This window comes from Vigna unguiculata, chromosome 9 (assembly GCF_037176805.1).
Source record: "Vigna unguiculata cultivar grain cowpea cultivar isolate G323 ecotype 2 chromosome 9, ASM3717680v1, whole genome shotgun sequence".
NCBI classification, from domain to species: domain Eukaryota; kingdom Viridiplantae; phylum Streptophyta; class Magnoliopsida; order Fabales; family Fabaceae; genus Vigna; species Vigna unguiculata.
In genome coordinates, this window is record NC_140800.1 from 42,120,360 (window position 1) to 42,140,018 (window position 19,659).

General features: G+C 30.8%; 2 protein-coding genes across 2 annotated transcripts; both read right to left on the reverse strand.

Annotated features, from left to right (window-relative positions):
- Positions 1-583: 583 nt before the first annotated feature.
- On the reverse strand, positions 584-7,873 carry LOC114164264 (putative protein phosphatase 2C 60). The gene is made up of 12 exons (XM_028048867.2): positions 7,710-7,873; positions 7,438-7,496; positions 5,987-6,109; positions 4,842-4,905; positions 3,917-4,025; positions 3,210-3,363; positions 2,925-3,050; positions 2,524-2,647; positions 2,066-2,142; positions 1,828-1,880; positions 1,328-1,382; positions 584-948 (listed from the first exon to the last, which is right to left on the reverse strand). The coding sequence occupies exons 3-12, from the start codon at positions 6,101-6,103 to the stop codon at positions 745-747; spliced, it is 1,083 nt and encodes a 360-aa protein (XP_027904668.1). The 5' UTR covers positions 6,104-6,109; positions 7,438-7,496; positions 7,710-7,873; the 3' UTR covers positions 584-744.
- A 4,920-nt stretch (positions 7,874-12,793) lies between these two features.
- Positions 12,794-17,679, reverse strand: LOC114196091 (Myb/SANT-like DNA-binding domain protein). Its single transcript, XM_028086614.2, has 7 exons — positions 16,956-17,679; positions 16,310-16,647; positions 16,088-16,238; positions 15,216-15,610; positions 14,984-15,134; positions 13,963-14,306; positions 12,794-13,551 (listed from the first exon to the last, which is right to left on the reverse strand). Exons 1-7 carry the CDS (start codon positions 17,452-17,454, stop codon positions 12,865-12,867), a joined length of 2,565 nt encoding a protein of 854 aa, XP_027942415.1. The 5' UTR covers positions 17,455-17,679; the 3' UTR covers positions 12,794-12,864.
- Positions 17,680-19,659: the final 1,980 nt, after the last annotated feature.

A 19,659-nucleotide genomic window follows, 5' to 3' on the forward strand; every position in this document is an offset into this window, starting at 1 on the left:
ATTAAAAGTTGGACGGTAAAAAAAATGTAAAAATAAAAATAACCAATCTAATCTAAATCACAAAAGTGAGATTGTTTAAATAATAAAAGTACTATTTTCCTCCCTCCAGATGCTGATAAGTTCTGTCAATATTCAAATAATAAAATTACTTCACAGGGAGATTGGATATGGCAAATATTACATTCACTATTTGTAAGGTGCAGTGGTCTGTAACCTACCTTACTCCCAATAGCATTTTTCAATATTCTATGTATTCAATGGATCCACCATAAAAGGCACCACCTCTTACAGATCTGTTCCTAAACAAAATGCCAAAAATAAACCGTATTGCATAATCACCAATAGTATCAAAAGGTCTGTTTTACGATATTTCCAAGTCAAAAACCTCACTCATTCTAGATTATGCTTTCTTTAGCATAAAGGCTTTTTACCGAGCTAGCAGCTTTCTTGCAAGTAGTCGATTACATTACAACTACAACTACTGACATTAGGGAGACGCAAATTGAAGGTGCAAAACCAACTTTTCAGAGTTTAAAGTAGACACGAGAGAGAAGAAACAGAAGTAAAACTGATACTCTTGGGCTAATCAGAATATATGTTGTGTATAACGTGAGATGAAGGGAAAATGACCATTCGGATGCATTCTAATCATTTGGTGCACACTACATATATTTAATATATGTATATATCGTATATATGTATGTATATATGATACAATATTTGAACTGTTGCTGAGGAATTTTACTAACTTTCACTTCTCTCTAGTTGTGTTTCAGGTTCAGCTTGTCCGGTTGAAGAGGATTGCTCTTCTGTTGATGCACTGGACTGAGCAGGTCGTTTGAACTGCACCAAGATCATGGTCATATTGTCACATCCCTCGCCAACGGCAGTTGATGGTGCCAAACACCGGTCAAGTACTGTTTCACACACGGCAGAAAGTTTGGTTTGCTGCCACATAAAATAATCACTTATATAAGCATTATCCAGACCATAAAATTCAGGAAAAAAACATTTACAGAATTGATCAGAAATGGCGCCGTGCTAGAGGTCTAGTAAAAGAAAATGGCTATGGTTAAAAAATGCATTGATATTATATATGCTTTAAAAAATGCATTAAAAAATGCGACAAAGAACAGTGTGACTCTGTCCACCACAAAAAATATTATATATTACTAAGAGGCCTCCATTAATAATTCTCTTCAACAATTACAAGCACAAATGGAGAAGTTCTTATCCGTCAAAGCACTCAGTACTGCATTAAAATCAATATACAGTCGCTCTTAATTGAGTTAATACTTTACCATCAAATTAAAAAAGAAGAACTCACCGTGCACAATTGGGCATGAATAAAATCTACAAGTTGTTGACTTGACATGCAATCCCTGGAAATAAGGAGAAACAAAATATTTTCAAAATGACAGCTGAAGGGGACTCTGTAAGCAAATTACTGGTTTCAGAATCACACTCGGTGCCAACAATGCTTTTGTAGATGGCATTGGCATGCTAAGACATCAATTTACATCTATCTGAAAAGGGGTAAATGAAGGAATTTGTTGGATAAGGAAACGGATAATTTGCCAGTTCTGTGATTTCTGAAACTAGAGGTGTTTACATCAGTGTGTAATTTTGAAATGAGATTGATATAATTTACTCGTTTATAGGTATGAATCAAGAAACTCATTCCACCCACACAAGACACAAATAAGAGTCACTCCTGTGCCTAGAATGAAAATTCATTGGTGCTTATCACATTTTAATAATGTAAATGACAACTAAACACATCATAACATTCCAAATCAAATGGAGATGTGGAAGCCACGAGAATACCATATTCCATCACAAGCTAACACCACAAATTCATCTTCGTCACAAAGCTCAACCTATAAAAATTTTCAAATTAACAATGTTAGTAATAACAGCATACATAAAGATTAATACTTTAGACTACTAATAAGCCCTGCCCATGCATTTTATCATGGATCCTTCCGTTATATAGAAAAATAGAAACGGTGGCACATTATCACGGAGGCAAGCTAGCTGAAATGTATTACAGTAATAAACTTACAGTGTTTATGTCTGGATTGGCAGTTAAAATTTGTTTCTCAGCAGGAAGAAATTTATTCTGTTTAAATTCCATGTCACCTGCAGTTAATTGAAACTTATTAAAGGATGAAAACTTTATAACCCATTTCCATTCCACCCCTCAAAATCCCAAAAGGAATCTGTATCTTCACGAAGAAATTATCATCATGAGTACACATACAAATTTGAAATCTCCAGTTATATGATTTTTGACCAATTTCCTTTTCGTGTAAAGAACCAACATAAAACATACAAAACACAACAAGTAGAAAGTTGTTAGGGTGTTTTATTCATCAAGTACACAATTCGTGGATCTTCATGAGCTAAAGATGCAGGAGGGCAGCCAGGCTGTCCACTCAAGTTATAAATGAAAAAAAGAGGAAATGGAAAAGAAGCATAATTATTCATTTTAAAAAGTTCACTGGCGCATAGATACATTACCAATAGCTCTTGCAAGATTTAAACTTCCATTAACTCGTCCAGCGTGAATAAAACCACCAGCTTTTAAGATTCTGTCCCTCTCAATCTCAAGATCAGGTTTGTGGTCTCTAGACAAATTGTATGCCTGTAGAAAAAAAAAAAGGCCATAGTACAATATCATAAGTAATTTATCTACAAGATCTGTGTATAGTTTACAAAAAACAAAAGGACAAACCATATTATATGCCATCAAAAAAGTCCCCCTAATAACTTTGAGCAGCCAAATTAAGACGCAAACATTCCCAAATGTAGTGTTTATACAAATGAAACAAAATTTTATGTTTATATGTATCCCTAGCATGTATCTGTCTGTGGATAATATGCATAATTAGTGTTCCATGAATTTCTGCTGGGTAAGTTACCTGACCCTTCCGAGATATCACACATCGCGAATCACCAGCATTTGCAACAACAAGCTGGTTGTTTCTAATAACTGCAACACAGGCAGTGCTTCCCGAAGTTGGTCCAGCAAAATCAGAATGAGGCCCCTGATTGCAATTAGTAAATTCAAATTTGAGAGATACATAAGAGATCTTATTTCCACCATAAGCCACACCATGCCCCAAATTACCAAGTGTGCCCAATGAAGAAGTGATACTGACGAGTATTACTTAGCATATCCATCTTCAAATGTCACACATACTTACCTCCTCAAAAGCCCAATCATCAACTCGGCAATTACCATCACTGCTTCTTGGAGACCAAATCAAACCTTCTATCATCCCACTAAACTTGTTTATCTTATCCCCCAATATTGATAATTCCCTCCATCCCCTTTGACCACGCATCATCTCATCCATTCTGCATAATATTGAAAACACCAATTCATAACATTTTACTTTTGTACTTTCCTCTTAGGACACAGGGAGAGATGTATATGTAATCAATAGTTATTACACTTTATTTCTTTTCAATTAGACAAGGAGAGAGAAGCAATGCAATATCGTACTCCATGTCTGCTCAATAATATCTAAGCTTAACAGGACACAGTAACGAAATGAATATGCAAACCATAATCATCGACTAATAAGTGAGCTACAATTTGTCATTTAAAAAGGTTAAATATAATTTCTTCACACTATTCCAATCATTCAAGTGCATAAAATAAAACAAACTTACGTAACTTTGAGAGGGACCATTGTGAATGAAATTTCTTAGTGTATCAAAGAAAGGGAAAAAAAAGATAGAAAATAAGAACTACAAAATTGAGATTTTAGCTGATGAACCAAATTGAAAATCTTTAGTAGAACATAAATTCAACTTCTTGCAAAAATGAAACATTGAAACCAGTTTTGTCATTTAATTGATGAATTCAGGCACTGCCCTGTAGAAGTGGACATCTTTTTAATCTAACCTTAAAAAGGATTTCTGAAGGGAGGTTCCAATATCTCCAGTTAAGTATGCTTTACTTTTGAGCACCTCTTGGTGGAGAAACTTCGCACAAAACTTTGCAACCACCTTACCTGAAATTTTGGATTCATGAGCACCCATAACACAATTGATTTCAAACTAGAAATAATTTATGAAGTATTTTCCTCTAGATTCGTTGGGGATTATTAAAATTTAGTACAAGTCAAATATATGGCACACAATAGTAAAAACCCAATTTGTAGAGGAAGATAAGCACAAATGGACCTTGATCTTTTCTACCATAAAAAACAATTTGAAAGGGGCAATCAGAATCTGTTGGAAAATCAATTCATTAAATAGAGCATAAGCATAAACACAATTTAGAATCACAGCAGAAAATACAGTTGACCAAGAGATGGAAACCGTGTGAGGTTCAATCTTGAGAAGCTAGAATCAAGGAACACAAGTTACAATGGTGTAAATGCACTAGGGTCTTCATGCATGCCGCAAACTATAATCCATGCCTATGTCACAAAAGATGAGAATTTTTTTTAAATTTAATTCATGCCTCAAAAGTTGAAATCAACTACAACTAGAAGCAACTTTATGACTTCTTTAGATTATATAAATAAACTTTTAAAGAATATTCAGAGAATATTTTCTATTAGAGTACATAGGGCTTCCAAATTCCATTTTTTCTTTTCCTCTTTACTTTCTTTTATCTTTTAGAAGATATTACACGTTTCTCTTCCTTGCCTTCCTAGACACTTAAAGGAGGTAGGATTAGGAATGTGAGATGCTCTCTAAAAGAGAGATGGAACGGAAAAGGTAAAATACCACCCCAACGTGGTAAGAAAACATCTGTAAATTACTCATAAAGTAGTAAAAGCGACATTCTGCCATAAAAGTAACAATTTTTCAAACCTCACCTCCATGACCATCGTAGACACCAAAAAATGAAGTTGAACCATCCAGATTAGTATATGCAGCATGCTAACAAATGAAAAGAGAACAAAAAATCAACAACATATTAACAAACAATGTGAGTGAAAAATAATAAAATGAATTAAAAGATAAAATTTCAAATGCAGAATCGATGTCATCACATTTACTTCCTGAAATCACATTTCACTGGACAAAAATCATTGCTGCTCTATAAACTACAACGCACGCATTACATGAGATCAACGGGTTATTTTACAAATGTACTATTTTGCCACACACTATTGAAAAAAATGCTAGAAGAATGAGCTCAAAGAAATTTTGGGACGTCCACAGCCGTACTTGGAATTTGCTACCAAATATTTATCTGTTTCCACCATAATTAAAGAGAGGAGAAACTCTAAAAAGAATAATTAACATTATCCACCTGTGAACTGCATGCTTCAAATTATAAAACAAAAAGATAAACCTATTAACCACAAAGAATGAAATCTTGGGGGTGAAAGTCCATCCTTCTCCAACAAAACATTTGCCCAAAGCTCAAGTGTAACTTGTTAATCCATAAATATTCTTTCTCCAAGCAACTCATTATTTTATTTTCTTTTTATTTAGACCTCATTAATAATTTTTGTTAAGATGATATTTTTTTTATTTGTGAGTTGTTTGTACAAGCAACTCAAAAATTTTAAACTTTCAATGTCATGTTAACACCCCCAGTGGTAAAGTTTGCTTGAGGCAACTCTAAATATTTTAAAGCATCTCCCATTGAAGAAAGATGCTCCAACGAAAGTACATTGCTAGCACTCTTTTTAATGAAAATATGTCATTCCACATGTCACACTAGTTTTTAACAAATCGAGGCATTAATGGAAAATGGGGGAAATGGTACTGCAGCAAACATTACTGTCTAAAGCAACTACACAGTAAACAGGATCAAACTAAGGAGTAGTAAAACAAAGTTCAAATACTGACAGATATCAAGTAGCATAATACCCAGTAAACTCAGGATACTTCTTACTAGACATTGTCATTTACCACATCGGTGGTTTATAGTTATTACTTTGTAATTCTGGATTTATATGCAGAAGTCATTTGATTTATTAAACTAGCAACTTTTAAAATGATTACTCACAGCATCTTCCATTGTTGCGCGCCACCCTTGCATGGATGATAAACCATATCTAAGATGCTCGTTTTCACCATCTTCGGAAAACTTTTCAATTTTGGGAGTGCTGAGATATATTCCCATTGTGAACTGAATTAGAAAAAAAAAAAAAGAACACACATTAACTTTAATTTCTTAAAGAAGGGAAATAGAATAAGACTTAAAGAAAAATAAATAATAGATTGGAAAAATAAGAGTGTAATTGATAATATTATTATGACTGCAAATACTGCATATAAATAAATAGTAATACAAGAAGCAAACAAATAAATTAACCTATTTTTAAGAAACAAAGCAAACATAATGCACAGACTTCATACCAGATGGATATTCCATGTAATAACCACATAAAAAATAACAGCAACTGCTTTGCAAGAGTACAAAAATAGAAATATCACTGTTTTGGAGAAGACATTAGTTCACTTGCATCCAATATTTTGAAACCCAGACCGGTTAGAAGTTTGGGTTCCAATAAATGTAGTCAATGGCACTAAAAGACACCCTGAGGCACTAAAAGAGATCAGCCCCACTAGGGATGTGTCTGTGGATAACATTAAATAATATATGAAGGATCAGCCATCTAATTACCCAACCGTGATGCAAAACAGGGTAATAATACTAAAGAATCAAGAAGCTAAATAAGTAGTCGCTAGACTTTGGGACTCCTGGCAGTTTGCGCAATAGGGCACTATAACTCCTCAAGGGTGCTTTCTGCCTTTAACTACCTCAGTATACAGAAATAGGTATTGTATTGTAAGGGATAACAAACCAGAGACCAAGCTTGTTCACGGTCTCGTTGGCTAAACTTTAACAAGCTTCTGGATGGTATGTTCTACTTTTTAATATATTGCTTTCGCCACAGTGCCACAGGTAATACAAAAAAGTAACATATTTGTAGAAATTAAGAAAAAATGATTAAGATAAATGCAAGGAGGAACTTCGGCAATGCTGCATTCCAAGAATGGTTTAGACAGAAGATAAGAAAATGTTTTTCAAGTCTGAAATAAGAAAGGAGACTACAGCCACCAAAGAGCCATTCAAGCTAATACTTTTGTCTTCATATCAGTATTTGAAATTGCTCCAATTCCTAGGGAATGAATGTCTAGAAGTAGTCAGATTCAAGATTAATGGCTTATCGTTGTTCCAAGAAGTTACATTTCTGATCACTGCTCTTAAATTTAATTGAATGTGAAGATGCTGCTGAGTGCTTCTCCATTCAAGCATTTTCAAGAAAAATACATTATTCAACTGTATGAAAGAACTAACTGTTTGCAATAAAAAAAAGAAAAAACAAATATAAAAAATGACAATTGTCAAGAAAATTCGATAAATAGAAGCATGAATTCAAAGAAATTGGACGACGAACAGAAGTCCTAGTTTAGTGGAGGATGAGTAATAACTTTAAAGAAGATAACTACCGTATTTAAATCTGGATTCAGCAAAGGAACTCCTGAACCGATCCACGAGTTTCAAGAATCTGGAAAAGAATCATAAAAAGAAGAAGAAGAAGTTAAGATGGAAAACAAGAAAAATACGAGTGCAGATGGAGTTGCGGTTGGAAATGATAAGTTAACAGTTTGGGGCAAAAGAGAAAAGAGCAGAATGAATAATCAATGGAAAGAATCGCAGCAAATCAGAATCTTCGCTTTCAACAGAGAAACAAAAAGAAGAGATCAAGAAGAACAGGTACCTGAATGTGAAGTGAATTGAGAGGAAATGATCGATGAGAAAATAGGAATTGTGAAGAGAGTGTGAAGAATTTAAAGTGACTGTTCAAAGACCAACGCCGTTTTCATTCTTTCTCTCTCTTGGATTCTCTTTGTTCTTATCCCTTCTTTTCTCTTCCTGTTTCAACTATCATACACAAAATGCAAAATAATTAATTAAATAAATAAATTTTGAAACAATAATAAAAAAGAAATTGATATGCTTAAATCTTTTGGTGATTACAAATCAGAGCGTTGAAGCAAATCCATGGCCCGGATTTGACTCCAGCCTTTTGATTCGATCTGATTCGTTGGTCGAATATGACGTCATTCTTTATCTCATAATGACTTTGTAAGAACAAATATACATGTACCTTTACTTAACCTTATCTCATTTTTTTTTTCTTATATGATAATTGTATGACGAATAAATAATGTTTTAATATGACTAATCTTTTAGTGTGGGTTATATAATATGACTTATTCATCATGGAAAATAACTATTATCATTTTACAGATCTTGAAAAGCACATAAAGTGGGTATTTTTTCTGCTTATTATTTTTATATTTTATAAGAAAAATATATTTAATTTATGCAATTGTTATTCGTTGCTAAATATAAAAAATATTCTAATTTTTGTAGAGATAGAAACAAAAGAAAGTAAATTCTAAGGAAATAAAGACAATAGTTTTACTAGGGGACAAATTAATTAAATGTAGTAATGTGTGAAATTTGAGGCTGTTTAATAAAATTATTAAAAAATGTATTCCAAATTTAATAAAGTAATAAATATTCGAATATTTTAAAATTCTGTATCCATTTCTTACTTGTGACGTGAGAAAACTCTGAATAGTTGTATGATATTGGAATGTATTTATTTTATTGTGAAATATTAAGAAAACTAATGAAAGAAATATTATATGAGATACTGTAAGAAGACAGTTTCTTTATAAGTTAAGTGTTATAAGGAATTTAATTTTTAAATATTAAGTTTAATAATTGTCGTTTTATGCTAAAAATGTTTTATATTAATTGGTATCATAAAAAATCGTTATATTTATAACATATTAACATTATATATATATATATATATATATATATATATATATATATATATATATTATAAGATACAATATCGGATCGATTAATGAGTTATTGACCTTTTTTATTTTACGGTTTTGTCAAAATAGTTATTGAAAATAACTTTTTAATAAAAAATTGAAATTTTCGTGTGTGTGTGTGTGGGTCATGTTATTTTAAAGAGAAAGTGTATCTTTAAAACATTATTTTATTATATGTTAATATGGAAAAATGAATTAAAGCAAACAGAATAAAAATATTAATGATTTATTGACCTTTGATAAAAATTATTTAACTTAAAACTGTTAGAAAAATATATTTAAAGAAATTAATAAATCTTAAAATAAAATCAAATTTTTAAACATTTATTTAAGAATAATAAAGTTGGAGATTAATTAAAATTAATTTAAAATTCATGTGTCTGTCTATGTTAAGATAAAATTTGAGATCAAATAGGACAAGATTAAAATTCGAGATAATTATTTATAAAAATTATAAAATTTAAGGAGTTAAATTAATTTAATTGACCAATTACTTTTTCAGTTACTTTATTTAAAACTTACTTAGTTTCAAATATAATGTAATAATGTTATGCATTCCTAAAATCTAAAAGAGTAGTTTATTAAAGGAAAAACATTACTATCCGGTCGTGTGAGCTTTTTCGTTTTTATTTTATATCTTTGCAATTTTGAATTCATTTAACCCAATTTTAACATTATTTTACTTTAACTTTTGCTTTGGTTCTTCATATTTGAGCTTAGTATAATTTTCAGTCAAACTTAAATCTTGCTGTTTTTTTACATAAAAGAAAACAACAAAACTTTCTGACCTTTTTAATTTTGTTTCAAAAATATCTTTTTATTCTTCTATGTTAAATACAGAATTTATATTCTTACCTTTCTTTCATATATTTAGAGGAGTTTCTTCTTCGAGATTCTAAATATAGAATTTAAATAAAAACACGATAAAATAAACCAAATATATATATATATATATATATATATATATATATATTATTTTTTTAAAGTTTAGAAATCAAAATAGTATGAAAACATTAATTTTGTTTCAGCAAAAATAATATTAGTGTAAGGACATCGAAGATCATTAAAAGTAAATGCAATATTTTGATAAATGTTTGAATATTTTAATATTATTAAAATGTCAAGATAATATTATTTAGATTGTTTAGATTTTTCTATGATCAGTGATGGTTGAATAATTGAGTGATTTGTTTACATGAGACTCCAGATAATATTGTGTATTATAAGTAGTAATTTGAGTATGCAATTTAGTTGAACTTGATTGATTTGTACAAAACAAAATATACTTATTCTAGTATAAGAAGGAGATAAAAATATTATAGGAAGTCGGTATGAAGAGGATGATATATTTTCTAAATTTGTTGAGTGAGATCTCGTGTTTTTAGAGCTCAAATAGTTAAGATCATTTTACCTGGTGGTCGAGTCTTTTTAATAAGATTCAAATTGTTTGAGTTGTTGTGTGAGTAAATCATTTATTGAGCAAAATGCATTTTTATCAAAAAACTTGATAACTCATTGTGGTTTGGTCATTGGAGGGTCAAATATTGTTGAGTGGATCAATTTGGTGAGGGCTCTAGTACCTGATTGTTGGGTGAGACAATCTTTTTGTTAAGCAAAATTAATTTTATCAAAACCAAATAACTCACAAGAGATTGATTGTTAAGTAGTCAGGTTTCCTTGAACAAACTTTAGTTATAAAAGCCTACAAGGTTGTCATGTTTAGTGAGCTTATGAGCTCACGAAATGATAATAAATATTCTGAGTGAGCATAATTAATGTCTTGAATTTCTAAAATACTTAAAGTTGTGGTAAATGATAAAAGTGTATGTATGAATATACTTGATGATATATGATGAAATTTCATTTAGATGAGAAGCACTTGTATAATGTTATGTGATGTTTTAAATCCATATGAAAATGTATCGTTTGTTGAGATGTGATTTGAACATGGTTGTTTTCAATAAAAAAATACTATATTGAGAGAATGTGTAATGTATTGAATTTGAGATTTCTAAAAATATTGGACTCAAATAAGAAATATTGGGTGACGAGAGTCGATAAAGGTTTTTATCACATAGTTTGCGATATGAAAAAAAATTGTATACGATAGATCATCGTAAATTTATCCTATTACACTGAGAATAAACAGTAAAATGTGATTTTATATGTTTAATGTTACGTGCATATGTATAGTTTTAGATTTCCCGAAAAACGAAATAATTATACTGTTACGAATACGATGTGATAAATTAGTATATATATATATATATATATATATATATATATATATATATATATATAACACTATAATGAATGATTAGCAATATAAATATTAGATAAAATGTTACAATGGGAGCGAAAAAACATGTTTTTCTTACATCAAAGTCCTATAACATCTATAAAAGAAGATTAACTTTTTTGAGTATTTTTGGTGACGAGCCTAATTTATTAATTTTCAAAATCTAGAAAATAAAAAAATGTGATTAAACTAACTAAAAATGAAATGTGATTAAATACAAATAACTGAGTACATTAATCCACTCCAATTTATAATTATATAATTTTAACTGGTTTTGAACATACAGTTGTTATTTTTTCTTTACGGTTTGAATTAATCTAACGATATATATTATCCATATATCCTTATGAATTGGATCAAAATTTTAGTATTCACTGAATAAATAACAAACTTTCTTAATTTTAAAATGTAAGATTAAAAATATTAAAAATACAATTAAGTAACAAAGTTTAATAACTATAAATTAATCCGTACCATGACTTTATCGGGAATCTTCATCTTTTCCATTAACATTTTTGATTGTATGGGCAAGTTGAGGCAAATGAAAGACAATAATAAATAAATAAACAATTTACCTTAACAAACGTGCAGAAGCCCTTTTTTTCTGGCTCAAAAGGAAACAAAACACAGTTGAATTAATAATAAATAAATTATTTAAAAGTGATGAATCATTGATTTACTTCTATAAATAGTAATGCGAGGATTTTGAAGATAAAGAATTGTGTGAAAAGGTATAAGATCTACCTGGTAATTTGAAGCAGGATATTCTTTTCTTATAGTAATAATATAATAATAAAAAAGGTTAAAAATATTCACAACTTGCAACTCACATTTGTGTGTGACACGTGTCAGTGAGACTGGTCCGAAAAATCAAACAATTATTTATACATTGAATCAAATATGAGGTACGGAAGAAATAAATTTAATTAATTGGGAGAATCTTATGAAAATCTCTGAGTTAATGCTCAAATCTGGGTGTGTTGGTTGCTCAACATGTTCTCCTTTCTCTTAAGTCCACGTCATCGTATAAAATACGTATCACATAATATTTGGCGTATCGTATAGTATGATTTTTTTTTTATCTGACATACATACAACTACGTGTACAACATTTTATTCTATAAATATTTTATTTTTTTTGTCAATTTTCTCAGACTGTGTTGCAGCATTCTTTGATTTCTCTCGTGGTTTCATTAATTATCTTTTTTCAATAATACAGAGAAGTGAAAGAGTGGAATGTGCCACTTCTTGATGCTACTCGAGATTTTCTTTGGCATATCTGGTTCGAGATATAACCAAAGAGGAAGCATACATTATACTGGAAAATACATGATTTTTTTTTTTTTTACTTGCAGAGTTTTATAACACAGTGAGATGTTTAAAATAGAATTATAATGTATATGAAAACCAGTTTTTATTATAAATATGAAAATAACACGAAAAAAATATAAACATTTATAGTTTTATTTTTTTAAACTATTTAACGTATCTAGCTATTATTTTTTTTCTTTTTTATATTTACATATTTTAATCTTTTAGTCATATATCAATATGAAGAAGGAAGGGTGCAGGTTGTAAAATTCCTACTATCTTGAGATTAAATGCTTATTATAGATGAGATCTTAACTAATGTTAAAAGAGAAATAGTTATGCGTAAGAACCATAAAACTAAAGAAAAGAACCAAATGTAAGGTATGTACAGTTGAGTAATGTGGTTTTTACTGTCGAAGCTTTCTAAGCAACCACTTCTTTCTCAAGGAGATATCCAAAGCTAAAAAGATCTTTGCTTTCGTCTCATCTTCCAACAAATCAGAAGCATCCATTACTAACTCTTCATCTATGTCTGGCATAGCCTGAAGAACACTCAAAGCATCTTCAAATGGTGAATTGGTGTTCTCTCTCTTATTCATCAGTGCCTTCACAGCACTAGCCATCTCAGACAAAGCTTCTTTCATTCGCAGCTTCGTTTTGGGAAGTGTTGAGTCTCTAGACATCATCGTACCAGGTCTTTTCCTCACATGGTGTGTCATTGGTTTTTCTCTGTCTTGGTTCGATATTTCGTTGTTACTAGTCACATCTAAATTTCCATTTGTTTCAACGGCAACAATGTCAATTTCATTGCTGCCACTCACCACCAAATTCCCATATGATTCCTCAGCATCATTTTCCCTTCCCCTGCCCAGATCTTGCTCTGATATGTCAACATTGATGATATTAACCAAATTTTCAGATGTTTCATCCATACGCATGTCAATGGTAAAATCATCTTCTTCCATCAAGTGAAGCTGCCCCAGATCACTCACTTTGACATCTGATATTTCCATTACTTTGTTTCCGAAAATCTTGCATAAATCATGGAAATTATACAAACACTTGTTTTTATATGAGATGGCATCTGGGTGATCCTGCAAACATCATTCAGCAACAAGTTATGGTCATGGTTATTTTGAATACCTTTATGGTTTATGCACACTATGTACATATATATACTCAAAAATTAATGACATTCATAATGAACAAGAAAAAGTCATCGGTGTGTTCAATCAAACATTCAAGTAAATATCCACAAAAATCAAATATAAGTTCACCAAACAGGAATCACCAATTATCAATCATGATCTTCTAAATTGAAGACTTCTTTATAAATTTTCCACCAAAGATAGATTTCATTTTTTAAAATTGAAAACTTAAAAGTAGTCCCCAAAAAGACCCAATGTTTTTGTTCACGGGGTTATTTTGGAACTAACACATAGAGCTGCTATTTAAAACGCTAGATGATACCAAACAAAGAATGCTGTCAAAGGGGAGGACCAAACCTTAATATATGCATCCCATACATCATCCTTAGCAATTATTGTTTGTAGGGTTTCATTCCATGCAAACTCACTGTGACTGAGAATGTTGCAGATGTCATCATGTTTCTTCATCAAGCATAAATATTGTTCCATTAGAACCTTCTTATCAGATTGTAGTCCCCATCTAGTGTTGAATGTTTGGGCCACATGCATCCAAGCTTCCTCATTGAATAGATTTTCAATCCGATTTCCATTATTTACTTGCTCAACCATAAAGTCAACAAAACAGCGTTCCATTGATTCTGTCCACTCTATTGTAGAACCAGCATCATAAACATTTGAAAAAAGGCCATTCTTCTGTTCACCTTTAAATGAGAAATATCGATAAGAATATGAAACACCATTTAAATTTATATGGAAAACACTTGATTCCCAAAAAAAGGCAATGCATTTTACCCTATTGAACATTTCACAAGTATAGTGATGACAATGTGATATATGAGAGATATTTAATGTCAACCATTGCCCAACTTCCTATCAAAGAGTAATAGAGTGTTTTGTGGTAGATGTGTTACAATAGGATACAACAAGACATGGGATTCTCTTTTATATTTGGAGCATCTGAAGAAAAGAAAATAAAAGAACATGATTTTCCTTTCCATCTTCACAGGAAAAAACAAATACAACTACCTAAGTTTAACTGGTTAAATCAATTTGGTGTAGACTTTTGAACATCCCATTGGCCAGGAACAAAAGAAAAGAGCGAAGGAAGGAATGCATGGTTGCCACTTGCCCTTGAGCTATGTGATATTGAATTCGTGCAAAATTTTGGTCGGATATAAGAGGTTTGCTTTAGAATTTGCTTCAAACTAAAAAAAATATTCAGTAGAAAAAGAAAATTTTAAACCACTGGAAGCACAAACTAACAGGTAGTGGGGATGTAAAGGGTAATAATAAATACATTCATGCCACACTCAACAATCTACCAGCCCGTGTTGTCCAAGATAATGCCTTACTGTAGCAAGTAATGTGAAAAAAAAACCTGCTATCAATGTCGGTAATTCTCTAGTGAGATGTGCATTATGTGCTAAATGGAGATATCTTGTATCAGATCCTTTCGCTCCAAATATTATACACAATTTCCCATAGTCGAGCAAGGTTTTAACTCTAAGTGATCGAGCTTCAGGGTGTGCCTGCATAAGTTTTATGTTAACTTGTTAGTAGAAAAATAAGTCGCAAGACACCTGATCAGAGTGGAAAAATAGGTCAGTCACCTTAGTATAAGAATCCCAAACATGATCCTCTGCATCAATCATTTCTCTTGTATCATCCCATGAAAACCCATCATGCTGAAGAAGATGGTCTACATCATTGAACTGTTTCCTCAAATGTTTGTAACGATTCTTCAGAACATCTTTGTCATATTGAGAATTGAATTGTTCATTGAAAGATGTAATCATGTCATTCCAAGCCTGGGAAATGAATGTCTGCCCAACTCTATTTCCATGTTTGACTTGGTCCAATAACAAGTTAATGAGACATCGGTCCATTGGGGGTGTCCAATATGTTCTAGTTCGGTCGGTGCCACTTGGGTTGCGACTTCCTTTTGCTTCACCTTCAGGGACACGATCACAGAGGTAACTACTAAGCTCCCCAGAGATCTTAAGCCCTACAATATGAATTATAGCACATTCAATAAAAGACAAAAGAAGCAAAAGGATCCCTAATACAATCTACCCATGCTAGATGTGTAGCTTGATCAAACATTCTCGCATCTCAATTAGATTCATAAATATAAGTTTCTGAGAAGATAAAAATATAAAACATCTATAGACCAAACATGTCTTTGGTATTTCCATGTAGTTAATACATCTAAAGTGACAAATTGACAATGCTACAATTGCAACAGGGGGCCTGAAATTCCCTTTCGGAGTTGAAATTTAAAAACCCACAAGTTCCAAACAAATTCATTTCTTCAATATTTTTATGTTCAGTTGCACCTCCGTACTTGAATAATGTATTGGACAATTCTTCATTAGTTTTTGCATGACCGATATGGAGCACATTGTTAATTTTGTTTTAGAAAATGCAAGACAATAACGTAATAAATTGAACAGGATGATGAAAGCTTTTCATTGATACACACCGGCCTTTGTTTCTTCTGATATGACATCTTCGTGATTTTTCTCCGGTTGCAAATTATTGATCTCATTTTCAGACACGTTTCTGAATATTAATTCTAAATCACGATAGTTTGGCAAAGTTTTCGATCTATATATTCGTGCATGAGGATGTGCCTACAAGAGTTTTAAGTAAATCAGTGCCAAGAATCACGTATATCATATACTCACTCTTCTTGACCACATACCTTGACATAAGCATCCCAGAAATGATCATCAGCCAAAAGCATTTGTTGTTGTTCATTCCACAAAAAGCCTTGTTTTATAAAATCGGTTATATCACGGTAGTACTTCAATAGTTTCTTGAACCGGTTCTTTAAAACCCTTCTACCATGTTGACATCCAAACTTAGCATTGAAAATGGCTAGCATATCTGTCCAAGCTTTTTTATTGAATCCATTGTCCACTTGATTGCCCCTACCCAACTGATCAACCATAAGCTCTATAAAAAACTGGTCCATAGAAGCAGTCCAATCCGTCCTGGTACGCTCAGAACTTGGTACAGTAACGGTTCCTGTTCCATCAACTACAAGCACAGAATACATAATTGTCATCAGCTCCCATTACTACAGAACAATTAACTGATTTCCTTGCACATGTTGCACTTATCACCGGAAAAAAAATGTAGTTAACAAAAGAAAATAGTACAAGTAGTGAGAGCTTAAGGGTTTTTTATGGTATCAACCAACAAAAAAAATTCTTTTGTTTGTTTAAGTTTCGTTACTTTTGCAATAACTACTTTAAAAATTATACATAACATGATTTTTTATCTGTTGACATTACGTTGACTTTACTCAATCTCTGTTCTATGCATAGGGTGGAAGCAATACTCACCCAAATGCAGTTCTTGCAATTTATCATCCGGGCATACATCATGGCTAGATAAACTATATCTTCCATCAGCAAGAGCGTTCCCATATATAACACACAAATCATCGAAGTTCAACACTGGTTTTGTTCTGTAGCATCGAGTATCAGGGTGAGATTTCAAATAAACATCCCAAACAGAATCATCAGCAGCCACGACCATTTGCCGGGCAGCATCCCATGAAAAACCGAATTGAGAAAGAAGACTCTTGACATCATTGAACTGCTTCCACAAATTGGTATACCGAGCTTTCAAGACATCTTTGTCGAACTGTGAACCAAAGTTGGCATTGAACGAGGTGAGCATGTCTGTCCAAGCTTGTTTGTTGAACGTGTGGCCAACCCTGTTCCCTCTCTGCAAATGCTCCAACATGAGATCAATGAAGTAGCGTTCCATCAATGGAGTCCAATGCATCCTTGATCGTTCGGTTCCATTGCTTACACAACTTTGGCTTTGGCCACTCATTGTTTGTTGCTTACCAAACACCAAAGTTGTGTGTATTTTTCGGCAACAACAGTGCCTTCGTACATAACATGCATTTGGAAGCAACAAAATCACGACTTTCGAGTTTGAACACAAAAGGGGTGGAAAAAGTTTGGGGCTTGTACGCTGAGTCAAGTGAGAGGGGGTGGAGTCCAAGTTTGTGCAATATTGAAATCTTAACCCTAATCCAGAATAAGGGATGCAACCCCGCGCAGCATTCGCCGAATGTTTGGCTATAGCTGCATTTATAGATATGGGCTTGAGCTTGGGCCTGGACATCGAACTGAATTCACCACAAGCCCTTTTCTTCCTGTACTCCCGTAACTTTTAATTTTAGTTCCATCATTTTTAAAATAACCATTCCACCGTCCTAAAAATAATATTTGTATCATCTAATATGAAAATAGTTTAGAATAAACTTTGCAGAATATGATTTATGAAATAGAATTTTGAAAACAAAATTTTTAAACTAAAATTAAAAATGATTTGTGAAATATCATTTTCAAAACAAATGAATTATACTTTTGGAAAGAGTATAAAATTTTTAGGGTAAGTTTTCTAGAACGTATATGAAAAAAAAAATTAAAATTAAAATTCTAGAAGTATTTTTCTAAAAATATATATAATAACATTCAAAATAAATTTTGTAGAACAAACTTTTTCTTTTACGATATTTTTTATTTTCTTATTTTTCTTATTGTCAAATAATGTAATGAAGAATGAAATATAACAATTATAGTTCAATAATAACAATGACAACAAAACTAGTAAAGATGATACTTTAATTTTCTTTTTCTGTTAATACAGGATAAGTTAATAATAACTGGATGTTCAAAATTTATTAAAGTATATATTCCGAACTAATACATATTTATTTTTTTATTAAAAATACTCATTCATATATATAAAAATTGTACTTAAAATTCCATCATCCATGAAGTCAATAATACGTCATAGTACTTTTCATATATAAAAGAAGTATTATCTGTTATATAAATAGTTAATAATCCTAAATTTTACATTCCATTTGTAGAGTTAACAAGAGTTAGACTCTACAAATGGAAGAACGTAGACCAAGAAAAAAGAATAATGAATAGTAGTCGAATCTCTAATTATTTGTTTATTTATTTTATATCTTCCTTAGTTATTTTATATCACTGATCTTTATAGTTACTTATATTTTTCTTTTTTTTCTGATTCAGTTTTTGCATTATCTATATTAATATAAATTAAATACTGGATTTGATAACTGATGTATATAATTTTTGTATAATTTTATCTTGACTTATATAATTTTGCTCACTATTCACTTTTATAAAATATACTTTTAATTATAATTTTGATTTACATTTAAATTTAAAAACCGTAAATATATTTAACTCTTATATTTATTTAGAATGAAAAGATTTCAACACATTGATTAAGTATTTTTTTCATGTTTGATATAAAGAAATAAAGAAAAAAGTGAATTGATTATGGTAGTTGGAAAGGGTGAAAGAGGAAAAAAAATGCTCCAACGAAAAGGAGAGACTCACCAACAAAAATTTTCACGTGGGAAATAGCATAAATAAACAATTTAAGAACGCTAAATTTGATACTTTCTGGTAGATTAAATCGGTTAAAAAAATTGCTTTATTTTTTTGGTTTTGTGACATTTTACATACCAAAATCGGCTTTTTATTACAATTTAGAAAAACTGGCTTCTAATAGGTTTTTTACTGGCTTCTTAAATGATTACATTTATATGTATCATATGACAAATTTTTAAAAACATCACATTTTCATCATATACATTATTAAATAACACTCATTATTTATTGTTATTATAAAAAAAATTAAATCTAAAAAACCCGGGTTGGAAAATTAGTTTTATTACAATTTAGAAAAACTGGCTGTTTATTTATTTTTTTCATTTCCTAGAGCAGTTAAAAATCACGAAAAATAGATTTTTAAAATAATTTAGAATTAAAAAAACGTTTGAAAAATACAAATTAAAGTTAATCTTTTTAAGTTAAAATAAAAATTATTATAAAAATTTAATAAACATAAAAAAATATTCCAAAGTAAAGTCATATTAAAATAAATAATCAAATTTAAACTAATTAATTTAATTTATTATTTTAATCACTTTTTTATAATATAAAATAAAATAGTGATATTTTAATTTATTTTTTAATTGACCTTTTA